Genomic DNA, 24,662 nt, shown 5'->3' with positions numbered 1-24,662 from the left:
CTCACCTTATTTTTTTTTCTTGTGACATCTCCTATCCCACTCCCACAATCAAGGCCATGGGAATCAAAACGGAAGGGACCACAGACACACCAAAATATATAAATAAATAAATAAATAAAAAGAAAATCAGAATGGGAATCACAAAGTTATGATTAGAGGAGCCGTACCATTGCACCGCATTCCCCTCGTCCCTCCTCTTTACCCCCACATTTCTCACTCCGCTCGTATGCGTGTGTATATATATATATTCCAACACTTTCCTTAAACATGCCCCAACACCACCAACAGGCAACAACCACCTTTTCTCTCTCTTTCTCTCTCTATAATAATTGGAAGATGAAGAAAGAGGGAGAAGAGGATGATAGGGACTTGAGTAAACTGATTCTGGCTGACACTGCCTCTGCAATTCCACCATTATCGCAACAGCCACCTCCCATGGCTGAAGGGATAGCGGACTTCACCTCCACCTCCAGAAAACGAACCAGAACTGAAGCTGGCCAGGAAACAGAGAGAGGGAGGAGGGAGAAGATGAGCGACATGTACGCGCTTCTCCAAACCATGGTTCCCACTCTCTTCCCTAAGGTTGTTAATCTTGGGCTACCATACCCTGTTCTTCTTTCTAGGTTTTTCGATGATCCTTCACAGACATTATTTTTGGGCTTTTGGTTTTTGGTTTTTGGTTAGGCTACGAGGGTGAAGATCATTTCTGAAACAGCCGAGTACATTAAAGAGCTTGAAAGGAGGAGAGATAGGTTGGAGGAGATGAAGAAGTCCATAGGAGCAGTGGCTGCCACACCCATATTGGTTTCTCAGTGCAGCAACCCAGATTCTTCCCTGCGAGTCACTGTCTCCGGCAACGTCGCCTTCTTCGGGATACAGTCGGTGCGAGCTCGACGGGGACTGGCCACTCAGGTAATCATGGTGTTCGAGAAACACGAGGCCCAGGTCTTCGCGGCAAATGTAGCAGTAAACCATGGCTTGTTGATGGTAACTGTCACGGCATTTGTGGGCAATAATGGAGATGGCGTTATTGACAAGATCATCAGAGACATTCGGAATTTGTAGTTTTTTTTTCTTCTCCTCATCACATAGTGTTACTGTATAGTGACTTGGATCTTTGATTTTCTTGTCTATGCTAAGTGTTGACACAAAAGAAGACCGACATGATTATACAAACGCATGGATATCAAGTCAGGTTTTTCTTCCTTCTTCGTTCTCATTTTCTTGGTATACAAGCACGAACAAGTTGAAGAACTTTGATTGGATTGTAAAATGAAGTTGTTTGTTTATCAGAAAAAATGAGTCAGTAAGTAAAAAACGCTTGATTATCCATGAAAGGGTGTTGGTTTAGGTTGGGATAATGTTTGAGATTTTTGGTACGGCCAAAGGATGACACAGAAAGAGTGACGTCGGTTCTGCAAACATAACATGGATAGTAGTTGTAATATAGGGAAGTGATAACTCGGAACCTAAACAATACGAGAATTGTGATGGAATGAATGGTTTAAGATGACAAGAAACATGAAGGCGTCTAGAATCAGTCCTCCAAACCTAACAGGAAAGGAAAAAATCAACCAAAAATGTTCCTAGGAGTTCAGGAAGAAATTTGGTTGAGATGTATCAGGAGCCTTTCATAAGAAATGTTTTTCCCAGATTGGTTCAGTGATTCCCGATTGTCCAATGCCGAGAAGGAAGATCAGAACCAACTCTGGTAAAGCAGCAAAATGGATATCCGTTCCTCTTACATTGAATTGAACCACCAAAATAGCACAACCAAAACACTATCATAGTCATCCGGTAAACCACCGGATTTAAAAATTACACTAGAACAAATCAATAAGCAATTGGAAAAAGAACGGTTAGTAGAATGAAATACATCCAAAAAGGAGATAAATAATGTTTCCATCGTGATCAAAGAATGCTATTGAAGCTTTAGAACTTCCAATTTTTTTGTGAAAGAAAGCGGTTGTCCAAGTGCTCTATCTACACATGATAGATGCTGCTTCTTTATCTATGATCAAAAGAGCCAAGACTTTTGGGTGTCAAATTCATTCTCCAGCAACTTGGTAGTTCAAGTTAGAGCACCTTCTTTTGATAATTCTTCCATGCTTACACTCAACTCTAACCCCATGTTTTGCAGACGACTAACCATGACAGGTATATCAGTTATCAAAGAAGCTGCCAATGCCTGGTCAGAACAGAGAGAAAACCATGTTAAGCATATGGTTCTATCTTACATGTTGAAAGAAAATTGTATTTGCATTGTATCCCATCTTGGAACAGCAGTTGCTGAGCGTCGAGGCTTAAATGGAACATGTTTGAAGACGAAACGGGCCTGAAAGTTAAGAAAGTACTGAAACCTTTGACAAGGCTTCGAAACCATGTTAAGCATGTGTTTTATCAAACATATCGAAAGAAATTTGTATTTGCATGGTGTCCCATCTTGAAACAGTAGTTGCCGACTGTCAAGGTTTAAATGGAACACTAGTTTGAAGACAAAACAGGCCTTAAAGTTGAGAAAGTACTGAGACCTTTGAATAGGCTTCTACACTAGCAATAACATTACATCTTGCAACCGAGGAGAAGAAAAAAACAACAGGTCAAATAAGAAGGTTTGAAAACAAAGAAAGGTAAGTGACCCAGCATTTGGGTAAGTGTTGTTGGATTGTGTAAATGACAATGTAAACAACCCAGCATGATGACAGAACAAGGAAAATCTAAAGGATGTTCTTTAGAGATACAAGGCTTTGTGATAGTCAAAGGATGAACAATGAACTAAAGGACAACCAGTTCAAGGGATCAATCCCCATGAAACTGCACACCAACATACTATGACCATATGAGCTCTGGAAATATGTCCCAACAAAGGTCAAAGTGAAGAAACTTTTCACCGGATAATAAATTTACACCAGAAAAGTTAGGTTAAACACCTATGACATAGGCAGTGGCTACAAGACAGTCAATGAGATGATTTTTTTTTTTCTTCTCTGTAAGTTGAATTTATATTGAACTCAGAAAGTTTTTGGATTCAATGCAGATCAAAGGCAAAACCAAGTATACATTATCAAATCCCCATGCCAAATCAGAACTCCTTTTTACATTGATCTTGGAAGTGAAACACATTACAAATCATGAAATTCAAAAACAAAAAACAATGTTGATAGAAGCATATACCTTCCTGTCCTCCTCTTTTTGACGCTTAACAACCTCCAAAGACCACTCACTTATCAGTTTTTGAAGTTCAACCAGGACACCAGCTCTCTTTGCCACAGATAAATTCTGGGATAGAAAGCTATCATTATATCTCAATGGCCCCAAGAGAAAGAATGCACAGTATTCAAGAAAAAGGACAAGCCTGAACTCTATATAAAATACCTTTTTTCTTTCACTTGCAGTTCAGTATATGCAATCATATTATCTAAGAACATCAACAATTTCGCATCTAGATGGAAACAAAATGACTCCCTCTACTAGCAAGTTCAAAGATTAGAATGTGCACCTCATAGAACATCTGAGTGAATTATATTCCCCACAGTTTGTCCAACAATATTACTCAGTATGATAATTAGCAAGAAGAACTTAAGCAACACTAGGGTCTAGGGGGCTTTATCAGGAAGCTAAAGCATCACTGTTTCACTTCTATTAGAAGGTACAAATGTTTGGTACTTCCTAGTCTAAGAAGTTAATGGTTGTACTACAACCTAACATAAGCTACTACTATGATATTTCATTGACTTATGGGCACAGAGAGCAATTATCCCTACTGTCTATCTCACAATTTAAGCCATGAACAAAATAATAGACACCTGAATGAGGAGTTGAATGATGGAAGCAGCATTATCAGGCTTACGTTCAAGTAGAAAGCCCTGTAAAAGAGAAAAAAAGTCAGATATTAAACACACCAAAGCAGCAGCAGTTTATGCGTGTCTTTAGTGCTGTCAGTCCCTCATCTGAAGAGTGATTCCTCATTTTCCTTGTGAAAATTCCAACAACTATGCTCTAAAAGTTTTGAATTTTGCACTTAGCTCACCCAAGGTTATAGATATACATAACAAATTACCTTAGCACATGAAAATCCAGTCCTAAGAGAATGCTGCTTCATCATCTCTGACCTCAACTTCTCAATTTTCCATAATGATTCAGTATCTCCTACAAAAGAGGAATTCAAAAGGCTTTGTAAACAATAAATGGACCTAAGCATAAGGGAAAGCATAACTTCATGGAAATTGACATGACTCATTGAGATGCCTCTTTCTGTGACGTGATGACAAAAGGAGGAGCAATCAGATCAAGACACTTTACAGGTAATATATCAGGAATCACTAAAAAACATCAAACCAAAGTTTCAAGACAGTGCTCTAAATCTAGAAGCAAAAGGTTGAATTCTTGAAAAAAAGGTTAAACACATTAATGCTAAGCTAAATTAAACTTCTAAGGAAGTTCATCAGTGATTTTACGAAGAACATATAGCAGTCTATCCTAGAGTTTCCTTAAAACTGCAAAAACAAAGTAACACATGATAAAACTAATACTAGAACAAGAAAAAAGAAAGCAACTGAACAACTAAAGTATCCTAATTATAGATAGATGTGGCATGCCATCTATGTAATATTTTTATCTATCAAAAAATATGCCATCTATGTAATATTTTTATACAAATAAACCCTAATAGAACATGGCTCATGGTTTATAACTAATATTCTGTAACATTATCCAATAAATAACATATTTTTTGACAGATTTTGTTTTTTTTTTTCCAATAAATAACATATTGATCAATACAGCATACCATTAGACATAATATAAACATATATCCACACACATTCATCACACGACCAAACTAGAAATTAAACCATTACACTACCAACAAATTAAAATAGGCCATTACCACTTATGCAACAAGGTATAAATCCCATTGCCTGATATACATTGTGAGCCCAAATCCTACAATTAAGCTTTTAGGAAAATTGGTTGTTTAACATGGTATTAAAGCCTCATTTGACGGGAGGTCATATGTTCAAGCTTATCCACATATATATTTCCCGGGAAAGTAAGCCCAAAAGAGGCTGATTATGGTTGTTTGACAAATCCCAAATAGGTGAGAGAGTTCATGCAACCAAACCCCACAACCTCGCATGATATGGCATGGCAAAGATACCTATAAATCGTATGGTTCTCAACACGATAAATAATTACTTATGTCATACATAAATACATGCATACTTACAAGCATACTGATAGGCCTCCTATACGTTATGTGTATAATTGAAAAGGGAAGAGGAATATACTGCCACCTGGCAGTTAGTTGTAACAGCGTGAGTGGAGGTTAGGTCACAGTTGGATACGGGCTGAGGGGAAGGTTTAAATAGAAAAGGAGGGGGAATTACAGCGGAGGAAAATATTGTAGATCTGGTAGGGATTTGAGGTCCAATTTGGACTCTTGTTTCTTGAAATTCTTGAAATTCAATAATAATTCTCCATTAGATACCTATGAATTTGGTATCAGAGCATCGATCCAGATGGCTCAGAAAAGGAATGAAGGTCGCGTGGATTGTCTAGAGAAGGAAGTTGGAGAAATCAAAGAGGAGATGCAGCGCTTACCAGGAATGGAAAAGACGGTGATGGACCTTGCTCAGAACGTAATGCGAGTGCTGCAGTCGCTGGAAGAGACACAGAAGGCAGTGGCGGCATTGTCATTAGGGCGGAACACGACGACTGCTGCTCAACGAGAAGATCGGGCAGGATGGATCCCTGGAGTTGGGGAACCCAGTGGGGGGGGGGGGGGGGGGGGGAATGGCGTCAGATGAGATGAGGCGAGGCGGAAATGGAGAATGGCGCGGCAGCCGACGGGTGGAGATGCCTGTATTTACGGGAGAGAACCCGGACGGCTGGATCTTCCGGGCCGATCGCTACTTCGCAACGTATGGACTCACGGAAGAAGAGAAATTAGTCGCTGCCGCGATGAGCTTAGATGGGGACGCACTCTCTTGGTACCAGTGGACTGATTCGAGGGAGGTGTTTGGGAGTTGGGAAAATTTGAAGAGGCGGTTGTTGCTTCGCTTTCGTCCGACTCAAGAAGGGAGCCTTTGTGAGCAGTTTTTGGTGGTGCAACAACAAGGGACAGTGGCAGCATACCGGCGGGAATTCGAGATTATGGCGACTCCATTGAAAGGGATTTCGGAGGAGGTAATGGAAAGCACGTTTATGAATGGGCTGCTTCCTGAGATCCGGGCTGACCTACGTCTACTGCAACCATATGGGCTGGGCCACTTGATGGAAATGGCCCAAAGAGTTGAAGATAGGAATTTAGCCATGAGAGCAGTCCGTGAACCAAATGGCCCAAATGGCCCAAAGAGCACCAAAATGTTGTCATCTGCAAATCGAGGTGAGTGGAAGATTGGGAAAAATTTTCAGACTAGGGCAATGGCTGTCGGCGAGAAGACGATGAGCCAGCGACGTGAGATTCCGATAAAGAGACTGACAGAATCAGAGCTTCAAGCCCGTAGAGAGAAGGGGCTCTGTTTTAAGTGTGAAGAAAAGTTCTCCCCTGGTCATCGCTGTAAGAAAGAATTACGGGTGTTGTTGGTGCACGAAGATGAGGAGGAAGACGATAACCAGTTTGACGATAGAGCAACCGAAGAACCTGCACTTATCGAGCTGAAAGACGCTGTGGAATTATCTCTAAATTCCGTGGTCGGTTTAACTACGCCGGGAACTATGAAGATCAAAGGGACGATCGGGTCAAAAGAGGTAATCATCCTTGTAGACAGTGGAGCTACCCACAATTTTTTATCCCTTGAATTGGTTCAACAATTAGCACTTCCATTAACTACAACCACGAGTTACGGGGTGATGATGGGAACCAGGATATCCGTGAAAGGTAAGGGCATTTGTAGAGGAGTTTGTATTTCAATGCAGGGGCTCACCGTAGTGGAAGATTTTCTTCCACTTGAATTAGGCAACACTGATGTGATTCTAGGAATGCCTTGGTTGGGGACCTTAGGAGACGTGAAGGTAAACTGGAAGATGCTAACAATGAAGATCAAAATGGGGAAGGCAGTGTTAGTGTTAAAGGGAGACCCGAGCCTTAGTCGGACTGAGGTATCTCTAAAAGCAATGGCTAGAGCACTGCAGCACCATAGCCAAGGGGTATGGGTGGAACTCTGTCAGACTTCCACCACTTCGGATTTGAGTGAAGAAGTACAAGAGGTCCTGAAAACAGTTAAAGAAGTATTAGCTCAACATCAGCAAATTTTTTAGCCGATAACAGGGTTACCACCAAGTCGTGATATTGATCATGTCATTCAATTAATTCCGGGAGCATCTCCGGTTAATGTCCGACCCTACCGGTATCCACATATTCTAAAGAATGAAATAGAGAGATTGGTGCAAGAGATGCTGGAGGCAGGAATTGTTCGGCCTAGCTTAAGCCCATTTTCTAGTCCAGTGTTGTTGGTGAAAAAAAAAGATGGAGGATGGAGGTTTTGTATAGATTACCGCGCCCTCAACAAAGTTACAGTCCCGGATCGGTTCCCCATTCCGGTGATTGATGAGTTACTTGACGAACTTCATGGCGCGACCATTTTTTCCAAACTAGATCTCAAATCAGGTTACCACCAGATTCGAGTCCGGCAACAAGACATCCCCAAAACGGCATTTCGCACCCATGAAGGTCACTACGAGTTCTTGGTGATGCCTTTTGGGCTAACCAATGCACCAGCAACTTTCCAATCGTTAATGAACCGTATATTTCGGCCACACCTTCGGAAATTTGTGCTCGTATTTTTTGATGACATATTGGTCTACAGCAAAGACTTGAAGGAGCATTGTGACCATTTGCAAAGTGTGCTGTCCATTTTGGTGAACCACCAACTGCACGTCAATGGAAAGAAATGTCTCTTTGCTAAACCACAATTGGAATACCTGGGCCATTTGGTTTCTGCCAAGGGGGTTGCTGCTGATCCCAACAAGATTTCAGCCATGGTAGAGTGGCCCACACCCAAATCCCTTAAAGAATTACGAGGATTTCTCGGATTGACTGGATACTACCGTCGATTTGTAGAGGGATATAGAGCTATTTCTTGGCCTCTCACTCAGCAACTCAAAAAAGATGCTTTTAATTGGAACCTAAAGGCTGAGGTAGCCTTCCAAAAATTGAAAACAGCTATGACAACAATACCGGTTTTAGCTTTGCCCAACTTCAGCCAACTCTTCATTGTAGAGACGGATGCCTCGGGGTATGGTTTGGGTGCCGTTTTGATGCAAAGTCATAGACCAGTAGCTTATTTTAGCCAAGTCCTCACAACAAGGGAACGACAAAAGTCCATATATGAAATAGAGTTGATGGCTATTGTCTTAGCAGTTCAGAAGTGGCGTCATTACCTGCTTGGTCGCCACTTTATTGTGCGAACGGATCAAAGTAGCTTGAAGTTTCTACTAGAGCAAAGAATAGTGAATGAGTCGTACCAAAAGTGGGTCGCAAAGCTGTTTGGGTATGATTTTGAAATTCAGTTTCGGCCGGGAATAGAGAATAAAGCAGCTGATGCCTTATCTCGCATCCCCATTTCTATGGAGTTAGCTGCCCTCATGGTTCCCAATCGCATAGACACTTCGTTGATCAGTTCACAAGTTGAAGCTGACCCGCACCTTGCTAAGATTAAACAGAGGCTGTTGGATGATCCGGATGCTTATCCTAGGTATTCCTTGGACCATGGCATTCTCCTTTACAAGGGGCGCCTAGTCCTTCCCAAGGCTTCACCCCTTGTTCCAGCACTTCTTCAAGAGGGCCATGCTAGCGTGGTTGGAGGGCATTCCGGGTTCTTGCGGACTTACAAACGACTCACAAGAGATTTCTTTTGGGTTGGCATGAAAAATGATATCAAAGAGTTTGTGGAGAAGTGTCTAGTATGTCAACAAAATAAGACCCTAACTTTGTCGCCTGCTGGATTACTACAACCACTGCCTATTCCAGACAAAATATGGGACGATGTGACAATGGACTTTATTGAGGGGCTTCCTAAGTCTGAGGGTTATAACTCCATTTTAGTTGTTGTGGATCGATTGAGCAAATATGCTCACTTCTCACTGCTCAAGCATCCTTTCACAGCTCAAACGGTGGCTGCTATATTTGTTCAGGATGTTGTCAAATTACATGGATTTCCTCGTTCCATTATTAGTGATCGTGACAAAGTATTTCTTAGCCGATTTTGGACAGAGCTATTTCGGCTGCAGGGTACTTCTCTCCGCCATAGTACCGCATATCATCCGCAAACAGATGGACAAACGGAAGTGGTCAACCGTTGTGTGGAGACATACCTTCGATGTTTTTCATATAACAAGCCTAGACGTTGGTCTACATGGATTTCATGGGCAAAATACTGGTATAATACCACATTCCACTCCTCCACTAATACAACACCGTTTCGAGCAGTTTACGGGCGAGACCCACCACCGTTGATACGTTTTGGATCAGATTCCACCTCTATTCTGGTAGTGGATCAGTTATTGCAGGAGCGTGATCTAATTTTAAATGAATTAAAGGATCATCTCTGTTGTGCCCAATCCAAAATGAAGTCATCTGCAGATGCTCATCAACGTGCAGTCCAATTTGAAGTTGGGGATTTTGTCTATATAAAGCTTCGTTCGTATCGTCTTCGTTCCCTTGCCAAGCGACCAAATGAGAAGCTCTCCCCACGATATTTTGGCCATTACAAAGTAGTGCAGAAAATTGGTCCAGTGGCGTACAGGTTAGAGCTTCCTTCTTAGACAACTATTCATCCAGTGTTTCATGTTTCCTAGCTCAAGCGGGCTCTTGGTTCAGCTGATTTGTGTCAGCCACTTTCCCCTATTCTTGCTGAGGATTTGGAATGGCTTGTAGAGCCTGATCAAGTTTTAGATATTCGCCAATCTTCCAATAACAATCAGCTTGGTATTGAAGTACTTATTCAGTGGAAAGGACTTCCTCAGTTTGAAGCTTCATGGGAATCAGTTGACACAATTAAAGAGCACTTTCCTGACTTCCACATTGAGGACAAGGTGTCTCTCATTGAGGGGGGTAATGATAGGCCTCCTATACGTTGTGTATAATTGATAAGGGAAGAGGAATATACTGCCACCTGGCAGTTAGTTGTAACAGCGTGAGTGGAGGTTAGGTCACAGTTGGATACGGGCTGAGGGGAAGGTTTAAATAGAAAAGGAGGGGGAATTACAGCGGAGGAAAATATTGTAGATCTGGTAGGGATTTGAGGTCCGGTTTGGACTCTTGTTTCTTGAAATTCTTGAAATTCAATAATAATTCTCCATTAGATACCTATCACATACACATGTACATAAATACCCTAGCTTGGGTTGGGATGGTGCCTGTGGTACTCAAGATGCCCAAAAGAACTCGAACAAAAGGAAAACAAAAGAAAGTAGCAGAAACCTATTAAAGGGTCTACTTAGTTGCCATATGATTTTTCACTATATTGATAAATCAGGCTTCTTATTAATATCCCATCCCACCAACCACTACTGCAAAGAAAAAAAAGAGATATTCAAAGATGGAAATATTTCATAAAGTGCACTTAAAGTAAAAGTGAAAGAATAGAAAATTTGTAAAGACCTATTTTGGCTGCAAATTCCATCCACGTGTCAAATGTAGTTTCTCGCAATTTTACTCCGGCCTTGACAAACTTTTTTGAGTACATAGAAATTAATTGCCAGTTATCTGTATTGTAACAAATGCTGCAATTAATCAAGACAAAGACAAAATCAAAACCTTATTAAACACAAAACAAACCAATGCAATGGAAGTTCATCAAATTTTATGCACAGGACAACCATTGCACATGAGTTGAGGTGAGTGGCTTACAAATTTTAGCAAACAAAACACTTCATATGGACTAGCTAAACAACTCAACACATGGAAACACGCCATGTCTACATATTTATGCACAAGAAAGTGCTTTCTTGTGCTTGATATCATCACATGAGTCCTATGTGTGGGTAATCAATAATGTAACTCAGTAATACACTGCCAACAGAAGGCACAAACAGCCTTTCTCAACTGCTTGGCAGCACACAGCTTAATCCGTAAACAGTTACATTGATTTGGATAAATTCCCACCATACCAAAGTTAAAGTTGAAACTTGAAATTTATCGCAGCCCCATCCCACTAAACCATAGGAAGGTGATATTTCAGAAATCAAAGTTCATCCAATGAGCATAGTAGTATAGAAGTTTTTACTATAGGAAGAGTATGGGAAAGCAAAAAGCACGAAGCACCTCTTATGATCAATGATATACCTGAAAACAATATCAGCTGTACCAGATTGATACGGTAAGTCATTCCTTTTCAAAAGTTTCATAACTTCAACCATGAGACCAACATCATTATGCTTTTTAGCATATAACTGCAGCCACATAACACCAAACATTTAATATATGCAAAATGTGAGGTGTAAGAAAACTCAAATCACCTTATAGAAAGTTATGACATTAGTACCAATAAATGATGAACAGATCCAATACTAGGCGTCAGTCCATACACATTATGCTTCCTCAACGTCCTCTTTCCTGTGCATATATCAAATATTAATTATTTCAGCATAACTTTAAGATAAACTCTGAATTTAACTTTGCAATATTTCTAAAGCAAAAGCTTTGCAAGGACAAATATACAACAATCATACTAATGGAGAACAAGTTTTGCTAAATGGATCTTACAAGTTTAGGTGTGAAAATTTAGATTCATGCAGATACCAATGGTTTTGTATGTTACCTTTCTTATGAGATAAAATCAGAAGTTTGAACATTTACGTGATATCCCACATCGGATAAGGAAAAAAGTTCATAATGTTATATGTGTATAGACTCCTCTTCACTATGTAGATGTATTTTAAAACTGTGAAGGCTCCTTGTCCCAAAGCGGACGATATCTACACGGTTGGAAGTGGGTCGTCATGAAGACATTGTGTCTGCAACGGGAGTGATTGTGATATCTTACATTAGAGAGGAGAAAAAGTTTCTAATGCTATATATGTATAAGTTCCTCTTAACCATATAGACATGTTTTAAAGTCATGAGAGTTTTTATGGCTCAAAGCAAATAATATCTACATGGTTGGGAGCAAGTTGCTACAATGTAAATCATGCTTGTAAAGTCATTCACTTCCACACTAATGTTTATTTCATAACTCCGAGTGAGGATTTTGGAATAGTTATCAGAAATTCCGTCATCCAATCCCAATGGTGCTCATGTATTTTTGAGAGTATGGCTTTCAGTTTTCTTGGCAAACATTAGGTGGTTCTATTTTGGGCTGTCACCATAAAATTCCAACTTACTGACCTCCTTTTGGAGAGGCACCTTCTTGAGAAGATGTACCAGCCAAGATGGTCAACTATTTGTTCAAAGGAAAGGAAGAATACTTTGGGTGGTCTGAGTGATATGTCAATTTCAGGACTCTCCTTGATAAATGGTTGAGGAGGTTTGCAGTGGCACAAAACATTTGCTGAGAGTTAATTTGGATAAAGTTTGTAGTAGGGACACTAGGTAGAGAAGGGATATGCTTGGAGGGATAAAAGTTTTCGCTCTAATGCTAGTTTGGTTATGGGTGATGACCTTAGGATAAATTTTGATTGGATATTTGGTATGGGGATTCGACACTACTATTTATTTTGTACTTTTGTTCATATTTCCTTGAACAAAAACATTTGGGTGACTGTTTTGGAATGTGCGGGGTGTAAGTGGTCATTGAAGTCCTTGTCTCATGAGGATCTTTTATGATTGGTATCAGAGATTGTGGTTCTTTTCATGCAGAGAATTCAGCTGATGGAGGTATGCAGAGGCCATCAGGATTGTTTGGAATGGGGGTGAAATAAGGACAAGATTTTTTCTGTTGAATCATTTTACGGGTCTTAGACTCATCATCGGGTGGCTCTTCTAATGGAAAGGAGGTGTGGGCCTTGAATGCCCCTTCTAAAGTGGGTTTCTTTGCATGGAAGGCAGCCAGGGAGAAAATTGAGTTGTTAGAGCTTTATGTCAGTAGACCAGGGACAAAAAAAAATACATACACCACCTAAGTAAGAAAGGTCTTTTCTTAGAGCTTTATGTGAGTAGAACAGGATTCCTTTAGAATTGTCAGTTCTGTCTCTTGTGGATTTCATCGATTCTCTAACAAGTTGTTATCTTTGGTGTGCTTCTATTTTCTTCTCTTGCTACTTATGCCATTTAGATACACCTTGTGTAGTTGGGAAGCAAACCTCCTTTTTTTAGGCACTTTTAACAGATTTCTTTTGCCTATAAGACAGTAAGAGAGAGAGAGAGAGAGAGAGAGAGATGTGTGAACATTATGCTTTCATATCCTTGATATGCATGTGTAATCATAAGATGCAGCTGCCAATTTAAACCCAAGCAACAGAGGAGATAATACCCATAGAGGTGTGCTATAGGGTTAAATTGGAGGCTGCTCCAACTGCTTGAGTGAAAGCAAAATCAAGCGAAAAAACTTATGTGGTATTTGCTTTTCCCTGTTTCTTACGGCTTTAGAATGATCTAATTTCTCTTCATGTTTCCTTCTCTTTGGGAACCCAAAAGCAGGTATGAAACAATGCATGAGTTACACTAAAAGAAAGCAGTGCGTGAGGACAGAGGTAGAGAGGAATATTTTAGGTGACAATCTCCCTATTCTCCAAGAAATCGACAAAACCGCAATTAAATTTTATAGAAGATAATAAACATTATGAGTCAATTAGAAGTTCATGGGCAGGACTTTGATTGCATAGAAATGGATAACGTAACCTCCTAATACAGTTATTGGTTGTTTAAACAACAAATCATAATCAAGTTGATCCATTGTGTTTGACAGGATTTAGAATGAGCTGAATGCATTTTCTGTTTACAAAAGTTAAAAGAGTTTCTTTGTTTCTAACAACATTTGCTCAAAAAAGCGTCACAAGATTTCAATCAATGATCTTGTTTCTATTTTATCTTGATCAATATGTAATGCCTCAATATTATGTTACCATTGATTATGCTTTGTGGCTTTCCACCCTTTAATATATTTGTGCTCATTTATCAAAAAAAAAAATATTATGTTACCATTGATATGTGGGAACAACCAATTAAATTTTCCATTAGCATCAAAACATCCTCTTAGTGTTACCTTACTAATCAACATGTCCCATAGAGGCAACAATGACATCAATATCACTAATTAAAACAAGGATCATCTAAACAACTGGTAAAAGAAAACGGATAATCAAAATAGATGCTCATGACAGAAGCAAGTCAAGTTCAAAACCATGAATGCATTCATAAAGCATACCAAAGTCCAAGGCCCCTACACGAGCACATGCCTTAGCGACTTCTCGGCAAAGATTGCAGTTGAAATTCTCATGAATGCGGAGATTTGACAGCCTCTGTAACCAAAAGCAGAGTGTAAAACAGTCAACAATTAACAATTTAGCTCAAATGAAAACCTATAAAAATAACTTAAAGCCGTGAGATAAGACTAACAAATCTTCGTAGGTTCTGCAACATATCGAAGAGTAGTTTAATGTCCTCATGATTTTCACACTTTTCAATAAGGGACCACAACCAAGCATTAGGTGGCATAGTTTGAGCAACCACTGACTTGAGCATTTTATCATACAGCTCCTTCACAGCCTCTATATTCAATAAGACAGAGCAAGTATCAACATCTCATATTCAAGAACAACCTTGAACAAACCAAACCAAGTGAAACACAAACCCGTTGGACCGACTTCCACGGAAGAAAAGGACGCCCTCGCCGTTAACATTGAACACATAGAATGTTGCTCTATGCGTTGTCGAATGATCCCTGCGCATTTATGTTATATGTAACAAAACTATTCATCCAAACATATGCTGAGGAAAAATGTAGTACCACAAATGAAATCAAAATCGGAATCTTGAAATCATATTCAAAAAAACAAAAAATCTTCAATCCAGTGAGCCTGTCAAAACTACTTGATAAGTGAATCATTGATTTCAAAACTCAAAATTTCAATTTCTTCTTCCATCATTTTCTCAGCAACCAAAACCGAAACTTAAAAGTGAAAAAATGAGGAAGGTACCAGAGAAAGGAAGGGATTGGGAAGAGAAGGCAGAGTGAGGCCGCCATTGTTGACGAGAAGAGTGAGAAGGAGCTTCAATTGCTGGAACACCATGAGAGAGAAAACGATTAGAGTTGAGAAAAGTCGGTGCTCTCAAAACCCTAACGAGTCCGCGGGCTTTTGAGCCGACTTGCATGTTTAGTCAGGCGCTTTGTGAGTCGGGCTCCGTCTGGGTGCAATAATCAGGGCTAGCGAAGAAGAAAGAAAGAGATATATCTGGGTGGAGCAACGGTCCAGGGTCGTTCACTGCACCTGCAATTTTTTGGCACGTGGCGTTTGGCAATTTGTTAGACAATTCTGTATATTATTATTATTTATTGATATTTCTGTTCGTAATGTTTGTCAATTGGCAAATGAACAAAATCGTAAAAAATCTCTTAAATTTCATAAATAAAGATGCTTAAGGATGTTTGATAACAATTTTGAAAAACATTTTTCATAAACTATTTTTAAAAATTGTTTTTTTATGTTTAATAAAAAATAAAAAATAAAACCTGATAAACTCAAATATTTTTAACCTATTTTTAATATATTTTAAAAATATTTAATTAAAAAAACCCCTTATTTGACAACTTAAAATAATTTTAACCTAATTTTAAAAATAATTTTTATATTTAATCCTTTATTTTTAATTATTTTATATATTTGTATGATTATATTTTAAAATAAATTTCAAAAAATAAGTAAAAATAAATAAATATATTATCTGAAAAATATTATATTTTTATTTTTAAAAATCAAAAAGAGTTTTTATCATTTTTAAACATGTATTTTGTTTTTTTATTCTAAAAAATAAAAAATTATTGTCAAACAAGTCTTTAAATACTTGTGTTTCATCGAGTGATGAAATATCTTCGTATCAATTATGTAGCAACTCATAACAATAGGGAAAAAAAACATACAATTTTAATAGTAGATCTAGAAATTATTAGAAAAGAAGCAACTGGATTTGGTATGTGTGACTAAAACTTTAGATAAATTTTAGATAAAAAATATTTTAAATCTATTCAGTCAAAAATTGAAACAATGAATTATTGTATTTACTCTAAGTCTCATAGTGTGTGAATTAAACCTTTAAAGAAAAATAGAAAAGAAAGTGAATCATAATAAAAAAGAGAGTAGTCAAAATCTAAAGGATAATCAAATTTGATTTCCATGTTAGTGATTTTTCTTTTTCTTTTTTTAATCCTATAATCATTGTAAAAAATAATTCAAATGCATTAATAAATTGAAAATAAAATTAACTCTTCATTCTCATTTTTTATTCCAATGTTTCAAATATAACCTCCATTCATTGATTAGTGTTGTCAAATCCGAACAATTGCATAGCAATACAAAGAAATAGGATTTAGCATGAATAAACAAGGCCTTAGTGAAAGTGCAGGCATATAAGTAACACCAATTTTATCATACAATCGTTAGCCAACACTTTGTTTATGGTATCGAAAAGCTACTAAAAAAATATTTCCAAGAAATAACTTTTTTTTAAATGAAAAAATTACTTTCACTAATCAATCCTTCCCCAAAATACTACTTATTTGAAATAACTTACTGTTTTTAATTTTAATTAAAAGCTAAAAGTCAATTTTTTAAAAAATAACATTGATATTATAAAAAATGCATTTACAATAATAATAATAATAAATAAATAACTTTTTAATAAATCAAAATAGAGCTTTTAACAAAAAAACAACATTTTCTTGATTTTCATATCATCATAAGTTCTTTAAATAAAATGAGTGACAAAAAATTTTATTGAGCTTAAAAAACGGTTTTTGACTACTCAAAATCCACTCAACAGGAGCCATAGTCCCCAGTGCCTTGGGGCCAGAAAAGTTGACAAGAGGAATCAGGTCCAACTTCAGTACATGCTGCATGCATCTTGTTAGAAAGCAATTCCACAATGTATCACAATTTCATCAACAAAGGAATATGTGCGTACATGTAAAACACCACGAGGACACCATGTTGTTGAAGACTCATAATTGTCAAACACCATGACCACAATTCATGTAGGTAGTCTATATCAGGAATCTGTTGTTCCCCTAAACTAACATTACACTATATAATGTATACATCAATCCACTTAGTTTGTGGAGCCATATTTTAAATCCATATGTTTGGGGAAGAATAATTTGATAAAGATTTATGAGGCACACATACAAATTATGTAATGGTACTCAAAATCATTAATTGGAAAACAGCTGACAAATGGTTTGACCCACCAAGAGAAACCCACTCCGCTTTTTAGCCTGGGGAAAAAGCTTTCTATGTGCCCACCTGGTTGGACACTGTCCTGAAAGCTTAATCTAGTCATTGTGGTAGAACTGGAGGAGCAACTATGCGAGTGTTGTATGATTTGCAGTGGCTGCATTTCTGCCCAATTATGTGGTAGAAAACTTCAGTAGTGTCGTTGCAGTCATTGCAGAGGATCCAAACCTGCAAATCAACTTAAAATGAACATGGAGATGTTTTGGTTGATAAAAAAACTGTCTAAGAGACATAAAATTGATCCTAATTTTTACTTGGGGAAATAGGTGGTTTCTTCCCATGTTGAAACTCTATTTTTTATCTTTCCTTTTAAGGTTGTGGATGAGGTAGAATCCATCAAGGAACTATGGCAAGATAATAGTTGTACTTATACACATCAAATACCTTTCCATAGATATAATTATCAATATAACAGGAGTTTTAATCTCTGCTGAATATCTAGATTTGGAAAGGGTGATTCCGCCGAGACAAAGACCTTCACAAGCAGAGGCAGGTTAATAAATGAAAAGAATGATAAAAAGAATGAACCTTCTTGTGTTGGTAATCCTCAGGCATGATAGTTGCTTCAATCTGACAAAAAAAAATGTTTACAAGTAAAATTATTATGGTATGGTATAAGCTAACAAAACAAGTAGAAGCACAACCACAACCAAAACTGATAAACAACCCAACCAAGATAATTGAAGGGATAAAAAGTTATGATATGGTATAAGCTAACAAAACAAGTAGAAGCACAACCACAACCAAAACTGATAAGCAACCCAACCAAGATAATTGAAAGGATAAAAAGAAATTTAGTTAAAGCAACTGAGAAATATTTTATAGTAATATGCAGACCTGGATGTTGGTATTCAAACAGCCACAATCCTAATGAGTTAATAGAAAGTTAAAAGTTCCACTTGGAGGAAAAAAAAGGAGGCCATAGCGGCAAGTGAGGGGAGCACTTCCTATATTGAGGAAAAGATTTTAAGTGCTCCCTACATTGTGGATGAGATTTCATGCAGACCCTGGAAAAAATAGGTATTGATCCTGACCATCTCTCTATACTTGTTTCATGATATAAAGTAGTGCATAATATCAACCTTTGTATAATTTTCCTGAATTTGATTTCCAGATTTTCATTTTAAAATTGCATGATTATTTGCAAGTCAACAAAAACAAAGTCTGAATGACCTAAGTGTGTGCTTCCAAAACAAACCTACATGGATCGGATATGAATTGAGTATGCACATGGCTTTTTAAGTTCTTGTCCCAAAATTTCACCTTTCTAGAATTCAAAATTATTTGTTTCTGGGAGACTGTTGAACATGCATTCAGATGCAGGTTAGCGTCATGGACTAAGGCCTTTCTTAAGCTCATGTGAACCCTACATTAAGGGGGACTTAGGCCTTTCCTATTTGTTTCTAGGGACTTAGGCCTTGATGCCCCTCTTGGCAGATTATTTGGAACAGAGCATCAAGGGGGACTTAAGTGAGCTTAGTGTCCTGGACTTAGGCCTTTCTTAAGCTCATGTGTGACGCTAGACAACTCAAACCACTTGATGTTGCAAAGTCAGCCTTTCCCCAGTCTTAACGATCAACGAAGACAACACTTAAGAAAGGAAACTTTACAATGCTAGGAAGTTCTCAATTTGCTTTGTGTCTTGGTCAAATGAGGCCACCTCCTATTTATAGGCATCCAAGGAACTCTTTGGAACCCACAAAGGTTCCAATTTATCCCAGAATTCTTTAGAATGCTCTATACAAACTCCATATACAAGTATGTACAATATGACTCTGGAACTCTCTAAAACACTCTACTCATTTCCCATGTCTTCCATCCCTTGTGTAGAGATGTGTGGGTGTCTCTAGACTTCTCTGAAATCTTCCACACTCTTCCACTAGTAGTCAATTGTAGTTGGCTCCAGGAGGTTCCAAAAGTTTCCTGCTCTCTTGTATAAGCTCAAGGAAGGGTCATTGGAGCAGGTTGTGACACTAGAGACATTTACTTTTATGGCTTCTGGTGCAAAATGATTCGTCGCTGCAGCCAATTATTTTTCTCTTTTTCAAACATGAGATGAAATTATTTTTCCTCTTGTTCCTAGATAAAAGGCATTTTATCACCAAGAAAATCAAAGCCTTCCTTCTTTTAGAACTTAACCATATGATTTTCCAATGCAACTGCTGATGAGTTTCAATTTCTCTTTTTCTTTGAATATTTTTTTTTTAAATTGAAAGTCAAATGACTGTTAATCATTCAACTTTTGCATCACATTTGGTGAAAAAGTAAGTGTATTTTTTTATAGCAACAACCATGACAATGTCATCACCAAAACAAATAAACAAAATAAAGGAGTGCAACATTAAGTATCCCCACTGACACTTGTCACAAAAAAAAATAATGCAAGCACATTCACCCACCAAATTTTTGAGATATCCAATCATTTGTATAGTGAACAAGCCCAATAAACATGTAATCAAAGCTTAATAAGAACACACAAATTATGAAGAAGAATTAAGGCGCTCCTACAACTATATATCATACAATAGACATAAATTTAATAAGCCCACCTCTTCATCAATTCTCTTCCAGGTTCTAGTCATATCTCTTACAGACTTGGAGCATATTGGACAACAGTATCTAAATAGCAAACCCAACACATGTTAAGAACATTATAAAACTATTTCAACATGTAGATAAACAGAATAGAAGGAAAGAGATTCAACATATATGTGGATGCTTACTTGTCATGGCTTACCATCTCATTGTAACATTCACAATGCATTGTGTGTCCACAAACCATGACTGTGGTATCCTTGAGTGAGTCAAAAAGATACTAGGGAAACACAGTGTGGAAGTGTCAGAACAGTACCAACTTTTCAACTTTATAGAAATAGTTGAATAACCTATAAGACTACAACACAAACCTCATAACATATGGGACAGTGATGCCGCATGGAGTTCTCGACACACGAATGATTATCACGAAGACCCACCGAATAGCAACATCCTGTGATCTTATAAAACATTAACAATTGAGTATAAACTATAACAAGAAAAAAACACGCACACACACTCTCTTTTAACAGTCAGAATTGGCAGTGGTTGGTTCCATAGTTTGTAGTCCCATTAATTATCAGGTTATATTTCATCTTGAAGAAAACACAAGGACTGGTTTAAAATGACCTTAAACATAATAAATCTTCTAAAATATCCAATCAACTCTTGCCTCATAATGGAATAATATATTAGGAGGAGACTCCTCACATGGGTATGACACAAATGATTATTCCAGTAGAATTAGATGGATGACAAATGAACAAGAAATACCAAAACAATAATGAGTTTGAAAAGATACTTTGGGAATGAATAAAGGAAGTATTGGGTAAGTAGACCAACGTATTAGGTGGATGACAAATCAACAAGAAATACCAAAGCAATAATGAATTTGGGAATGAAGAAAAAAGTGTCAGGTCAGTAGAACAAAGCACAATTCAGCATCATTAAGATACAAATTGCCTAGAGTTGAGAAAAATCAAGAGAAGAACAAGAGCTACAATCCTGAACATGACAAAAAACAGCTCCAAACCCACCAACTAGCTAAATAAAGAAGCAAAGTATAGAAAATAACATATCATACATATCATTGTTGTAGCCACAACAATAACCTATTCAGTGTCTTCAAGCAATGACTTACCCCAAACATTTTCCATCACAAGGATGAAAACTCTAATGCAATAAGGTCCTTTACAAGAGAGTACATAAGAAGATAGAGAGCTATTATGCCCAAAGTTGGCATTGGAGAAAGGGTAAATCCATTATCGGTTCTAGGATAAAGGCAGGTCTGAACAAATCCATGAGGTAATTTTCCTGGAAATAGCAACTGTATGTCATAACAAAAAGGGTTTCAAGTGAGAATTTTAAAATGGCAACATGACCGAATTTCTTTAGAAAGTAAGTACGAAAAACATGGTATACCAATTACAAAAATAGAATAGCATAAAAAAGGAAGATGATAAAATAGAACTGGCATTTTAGACATAAGTGGTAGAATTGAGATTGTTTCTTGTGGTTGGAGCCTTTCCTTCTGAGTGGTGGCCAGCTCCAACAGGAATCATTCATGCATGAAGACCATATGGGAGGTAAGATGCCTAAAAAAATTTAGAAACGTGGGAATAATGAAGTATGCCTATATCACACATTGATCAGCAATATCGATTCATCTACAGAAAAATTACCCATCCACTCGCAATTGGTTGAATCAACTACCATCATTGGTATGCTTCCATATTTAAGATTTCACATAAGAAACAAGACTCAAGAAGATTACAGAAAATATCACTTTCACCTAAGCCTTAAAGGTAATGTACATAGAAGCAAAAAATTTAAGACCATGTCTGTTTATACAGTGTCCTAAACTTTATTTACTGCCTAAAAATTCAATTCCCAGGGAACTAGAAACCAAAGGATGGTGGAAGCTAATAAAAATATGAAATAATTAAGTTGCAAAACAAAACACAGAAGATTGCAACCTTCTGATCTACAGAAAACAAATTAAGGAACATAAGAAAAAGAAGAAGAAAGGAAGAACTAGCATTGCTATTGTTTGACAAGATTGTTGAAAAAAATATACATCAACTAAGTTCATCAAAATGATAAGTTTAAATGTAAAACACAAAAGTAGTGATTCATACCACACTTCTTGCAGTGAAAGAATTTATCACAACCTCCAACTCTGATTGAAATATTATAATTCAGATCAGAACAACATTTGATATAGCTAACTGGAAGACATTTATAAGTCATCTAGAAACAGAAGAATAGTCATACTCTGCTCACTAACCTACAAATCCCACAGTCATCACAGTGAAACTGCCCTTTCGTAGTCTGCAATGAGTGCAATAGTGCTTAGCACAGAAGAAAACATAATAAGACTACCAAAGATCATATCCAAATTTCAAACCATCATCTGACTACATATGAAGCTAAAAGGTGAAGTAATCAAGAACTCTAAAGAGGCAAGATAACAATAATTATTTTGCTTTTATCAATATTTTGATGGCTCAATATGATCATGTTGCATTACATCATCATCATAGAATTTGCACACTTCACAGAAATATTCCCCCATATTGACGCCACAATTTGTACAAACTTGAGCAACCTGAAAATTGCCAAAGGTACCCTTGTAACCAATTGTTATTTTGAATATAGTCATAACAAGGAAGTTTATATTTACAAATCCACAAACAGACTCACAGGCTGCTCTGTGTCACAAACTGCACATATCACCTGAAACATCAATAAAAGTTCTATGTCTCTTCATTGCTGATTTGAGCAATCCAAAAATGGAAATAGACAAGTGAATAAACATAAACTGAGAGAAGAATTTTTTGTCTCCTGAATTAACCTACTTGTTTAACATCATGCCGAACTAGTTCGTGCCGATCAAAGGGGTTTCTCAACATGCTCTAATGAATCAAATAAGAGGAAAAAAGTTAAAACGAATATCCATATCAGAAAAGGGTTCATATGTTTACAGTTTGAGCTACACATATACAACAAGGATTTAAAGGATTTCTCAACATGCTATAATGAATCAAATAAATGAGAACAATAAAAAAGACCCAGATCAAAAAGAAGGTCTAACTACCGTGGCCTCGTTGTGACAATGGCGGCAAGGAAAGATCTCGTTGCAGCAGGGAGCACGAATTCTGCATCTTCTTCTGTAATGCTTGCACCTATCAAAAACCCATTAATCAGAAATCAAAACCCACATTTCCCAACCACCAAAGAATACAATAAAAAATAAAGTTCCGTTTGGTGACTGCGAATTAACAAAGTCAAACGAACTTCCAAATCTCAAAATTCATCATCATTCAAGAATCTAAAAACCCAAAAAAGGCAGGACAAGGAAAAACCCTCCACCCAACTAAGACCCGGAAATCTGTTTTCCTCCTTTCTCAGCTACCAAACGGAGATACCATACGAGAGACGAGAAAAAATAAAAAATAAAAAACGAAAAACGAAAAGTACCCAAAACCCATCTTCCCAAAATCAAGACGTTCATTAGCAGAGCCTTCCATGAGGTTTGGAAAGAAGAGCCAAGGAAAAGCTCAACCAGAAGATTTGCCTGATTTGGAAAAGATTGGGTTGTTACTGTTGTTGATGATAATGAAATGGATAGAATGATGTGCTTTTAGTTTATATTTATTCCCATTCCCATAACTCATAAATACAATAATATATTCTTATTAATTTATTATTATAATATAGAAATTACTACTTGTAGCAGTAATGGTGAGAGTAAATAATGTAAGGGGGGGAGGCATCGGCGGAGGAGGAGGAGATAAGGTGGCGTGGTGCAGTGACTTGGGGGGAAAGCGACAGCGCGCCGTGAAATCGGCGAATTGGATTCCCGAATCCCCATAACCCAAAAGCCAAAAAAGCAAAAGCAAAATGTCTTTTGGGCATTTCATCGAACAGTTGGAGGACTCGTTTATTTTATTCTTGGCTTGCCCCGGAGTCGAGAGTAGCCTCATGTGGCACCTTCGTACCTTGTCTCTATTATTATCTCACTTCTCATTCCCTTCCAATTTCAGTGCATCACATGATCGCTTCTAGACTTCTCTGGTTGACTCATGGTCCTGTTACAATTTTTAATTTTTTATGTCATTCATTTCATAGCAAATAAAAGAAATGAAGAATTTATTGGTTCTGACTTGAGTGAGTTTGCATCGTTTAGAAGCCATCAAAATTTGAAGACCTCATCAGTCGTCACTAATAGGAATCAGTTGATATCGGGAGTGGGGTCAACCTGGACGCAGCCCAGCCCAAATCTCAACGCTGCCTTCTTTTCAAGCGCAGTGGTCTGCCTTCTTTCACAATTCTCCGGATATGGACGGCGGCATTGATTCATGGTTGACGCCACCACCCCCGGGGCTTCTCAGGAACTGTTCTTTCCCACTGACGTCTTCTACCCAAATTCGTAGCCCACATTAACTGAATCAAAAATAAGAAAAAACAAGCTACACAAGTATGTGATGATCTTTTGCCACGTGGATAAATAGAAAAAGGAAAAAGGAAATTATTTTAAAATTTTTTATTTTATTATGAGAACTATTTTAAAAAATAAAATATAAGAAATTCATTTATTTTTAAATTACCCAAAAATACACACCCATGCCGACAAGCCCAACAGACGCCATATTAACCTTAAACCCACAACGGAAAAACGGCTCCTCGTAAGAAATACGCACCAAAATAACACACCCATGCATGCAACCGCTCCTCCA

The 24,662-nt window shown here is 37.6% G+C and overlaps 3 protein-coding genes across 4 annotated transcripts; 1 reads left to right on the top strand and 2 right to left on the bottom strand.

The window, feature by feature from the left end:
• The first annotated feature begins 277 nt into the window (after window positions 1-277).
• Window positions 278-1,206, top strand: LOC117914755 (basic helix-loop-helix protein A-like). Its single transcript, XM_034830213.1, has 2 exons — window positions 278-582; window positions 685-1,206. The coding sequence occupies exons 1-2, from the start codon at window positions 337-339 to the stop codon at window positions 1,063-1,065; spliced, it is 627 nt and encodes a 208-aa protein (XP_034686104.1). The 5' UTR covers window positions 278-336; the 3' UTR covers window positions 1,066-1,206.
• A 506-nt stretch (window positions 1,207-1,712) lies between these two features.
• Window positions 1,713-15,301, bottom strand: LOC117914754. Its single transcript, XM_034830212.1, has 11 exons — window positions 15,079-15,301; window positions 14,733-14,822; window positions 14,498-14,649; window positions 14,307-14,400; window positions 11,487-11,557; window positions 11,288-11,394; window positions 10,604-10,725; window positions 4,061-4,149; window positions 3,807-3,866; window positions 3,175-3,279; window positions 1,713-2,188 (listed from the first exon to the last, which is right to left on the bottom strand). The coding sequence occupies exons 1-11, from the start codon at window positions 15,251-15,253 to the stop codon at window positions 2,072-2,074; spliced, it is 1,182 nt and encodes a 393-aa protein (XP_034686103.1). The 5' UTR covers window positions 15,254-15,301; the 3' UTR covers window positions 1,713-2,071.
• A 1,712-nt stretch (window positions 15,302-17,013) lies between these two features.
• LOC117914614 (E3 ubiquitin-protein ligase MIEL1) lies at window positions 17,014-24,014 on the bottom strand. Of its 2 annotated transcripts, none has more exons than XM_034830013.1 (12): window positions 23,925-24,014; window positions 23,021-23,108; window positions 22,782-22,838; window positions 22,627-22,659; window positions 22,454-22,531; window positions 22,211-22,254; window positions 22,062-22,102; window positions 20,295-20,377; window positions 20,112-20,203; window positions 19,938-20,007; window positions 17,917-17,958; window positions 17,014-17,556 (listed from the first exon to the last, which is right to left on the bottom strand). In XM_034830013.1, the coding sequence occupies exons 1-12, from the start codon at window positions 23,951-23,953 to the stop codon at window positions 17,431-17,433; spliced, it is 783 nt and encodes a 260-aa protein (XP_034685904.1). In that variant the 5' UTR covers window positions 23,954-24,014; the 3' UTR covers window positions 17,014-17,430. The 2 variants fall into 2 exon arrangements, with proteins under 2 accessions (XP_034685904.1, XP_034685903.1); XM_034830012.1 differs by lacking the exon at window positions 23,925-24,014 and adding an exon at window positions 23,404-23,622.
• Between the last annotated feature and the right edge of the window lie 648 nt (window positions 24,015-24,662).

This window comes from Vitis riparia, chromosome 5, assembly GCF_004353265.1.
Source record: "Vitis riparia cultivar Riparia Gloire de Montpellier isolate 1030 chromosome 5, EGFV_Vit.rip_1.0, whole genome shotgun sequence".
NCBI classification, from domain to species: Eukaryota; Viridiplantae; Streptophyta; class Magnoliopsida; order Vitales; family Vitaceae; genus Vitis; species Vitis riparia.
Note: the sequence above shows the minus strand (reverse complement) of the source record. Positions and strands in the feature narration are given on the sequence as shown.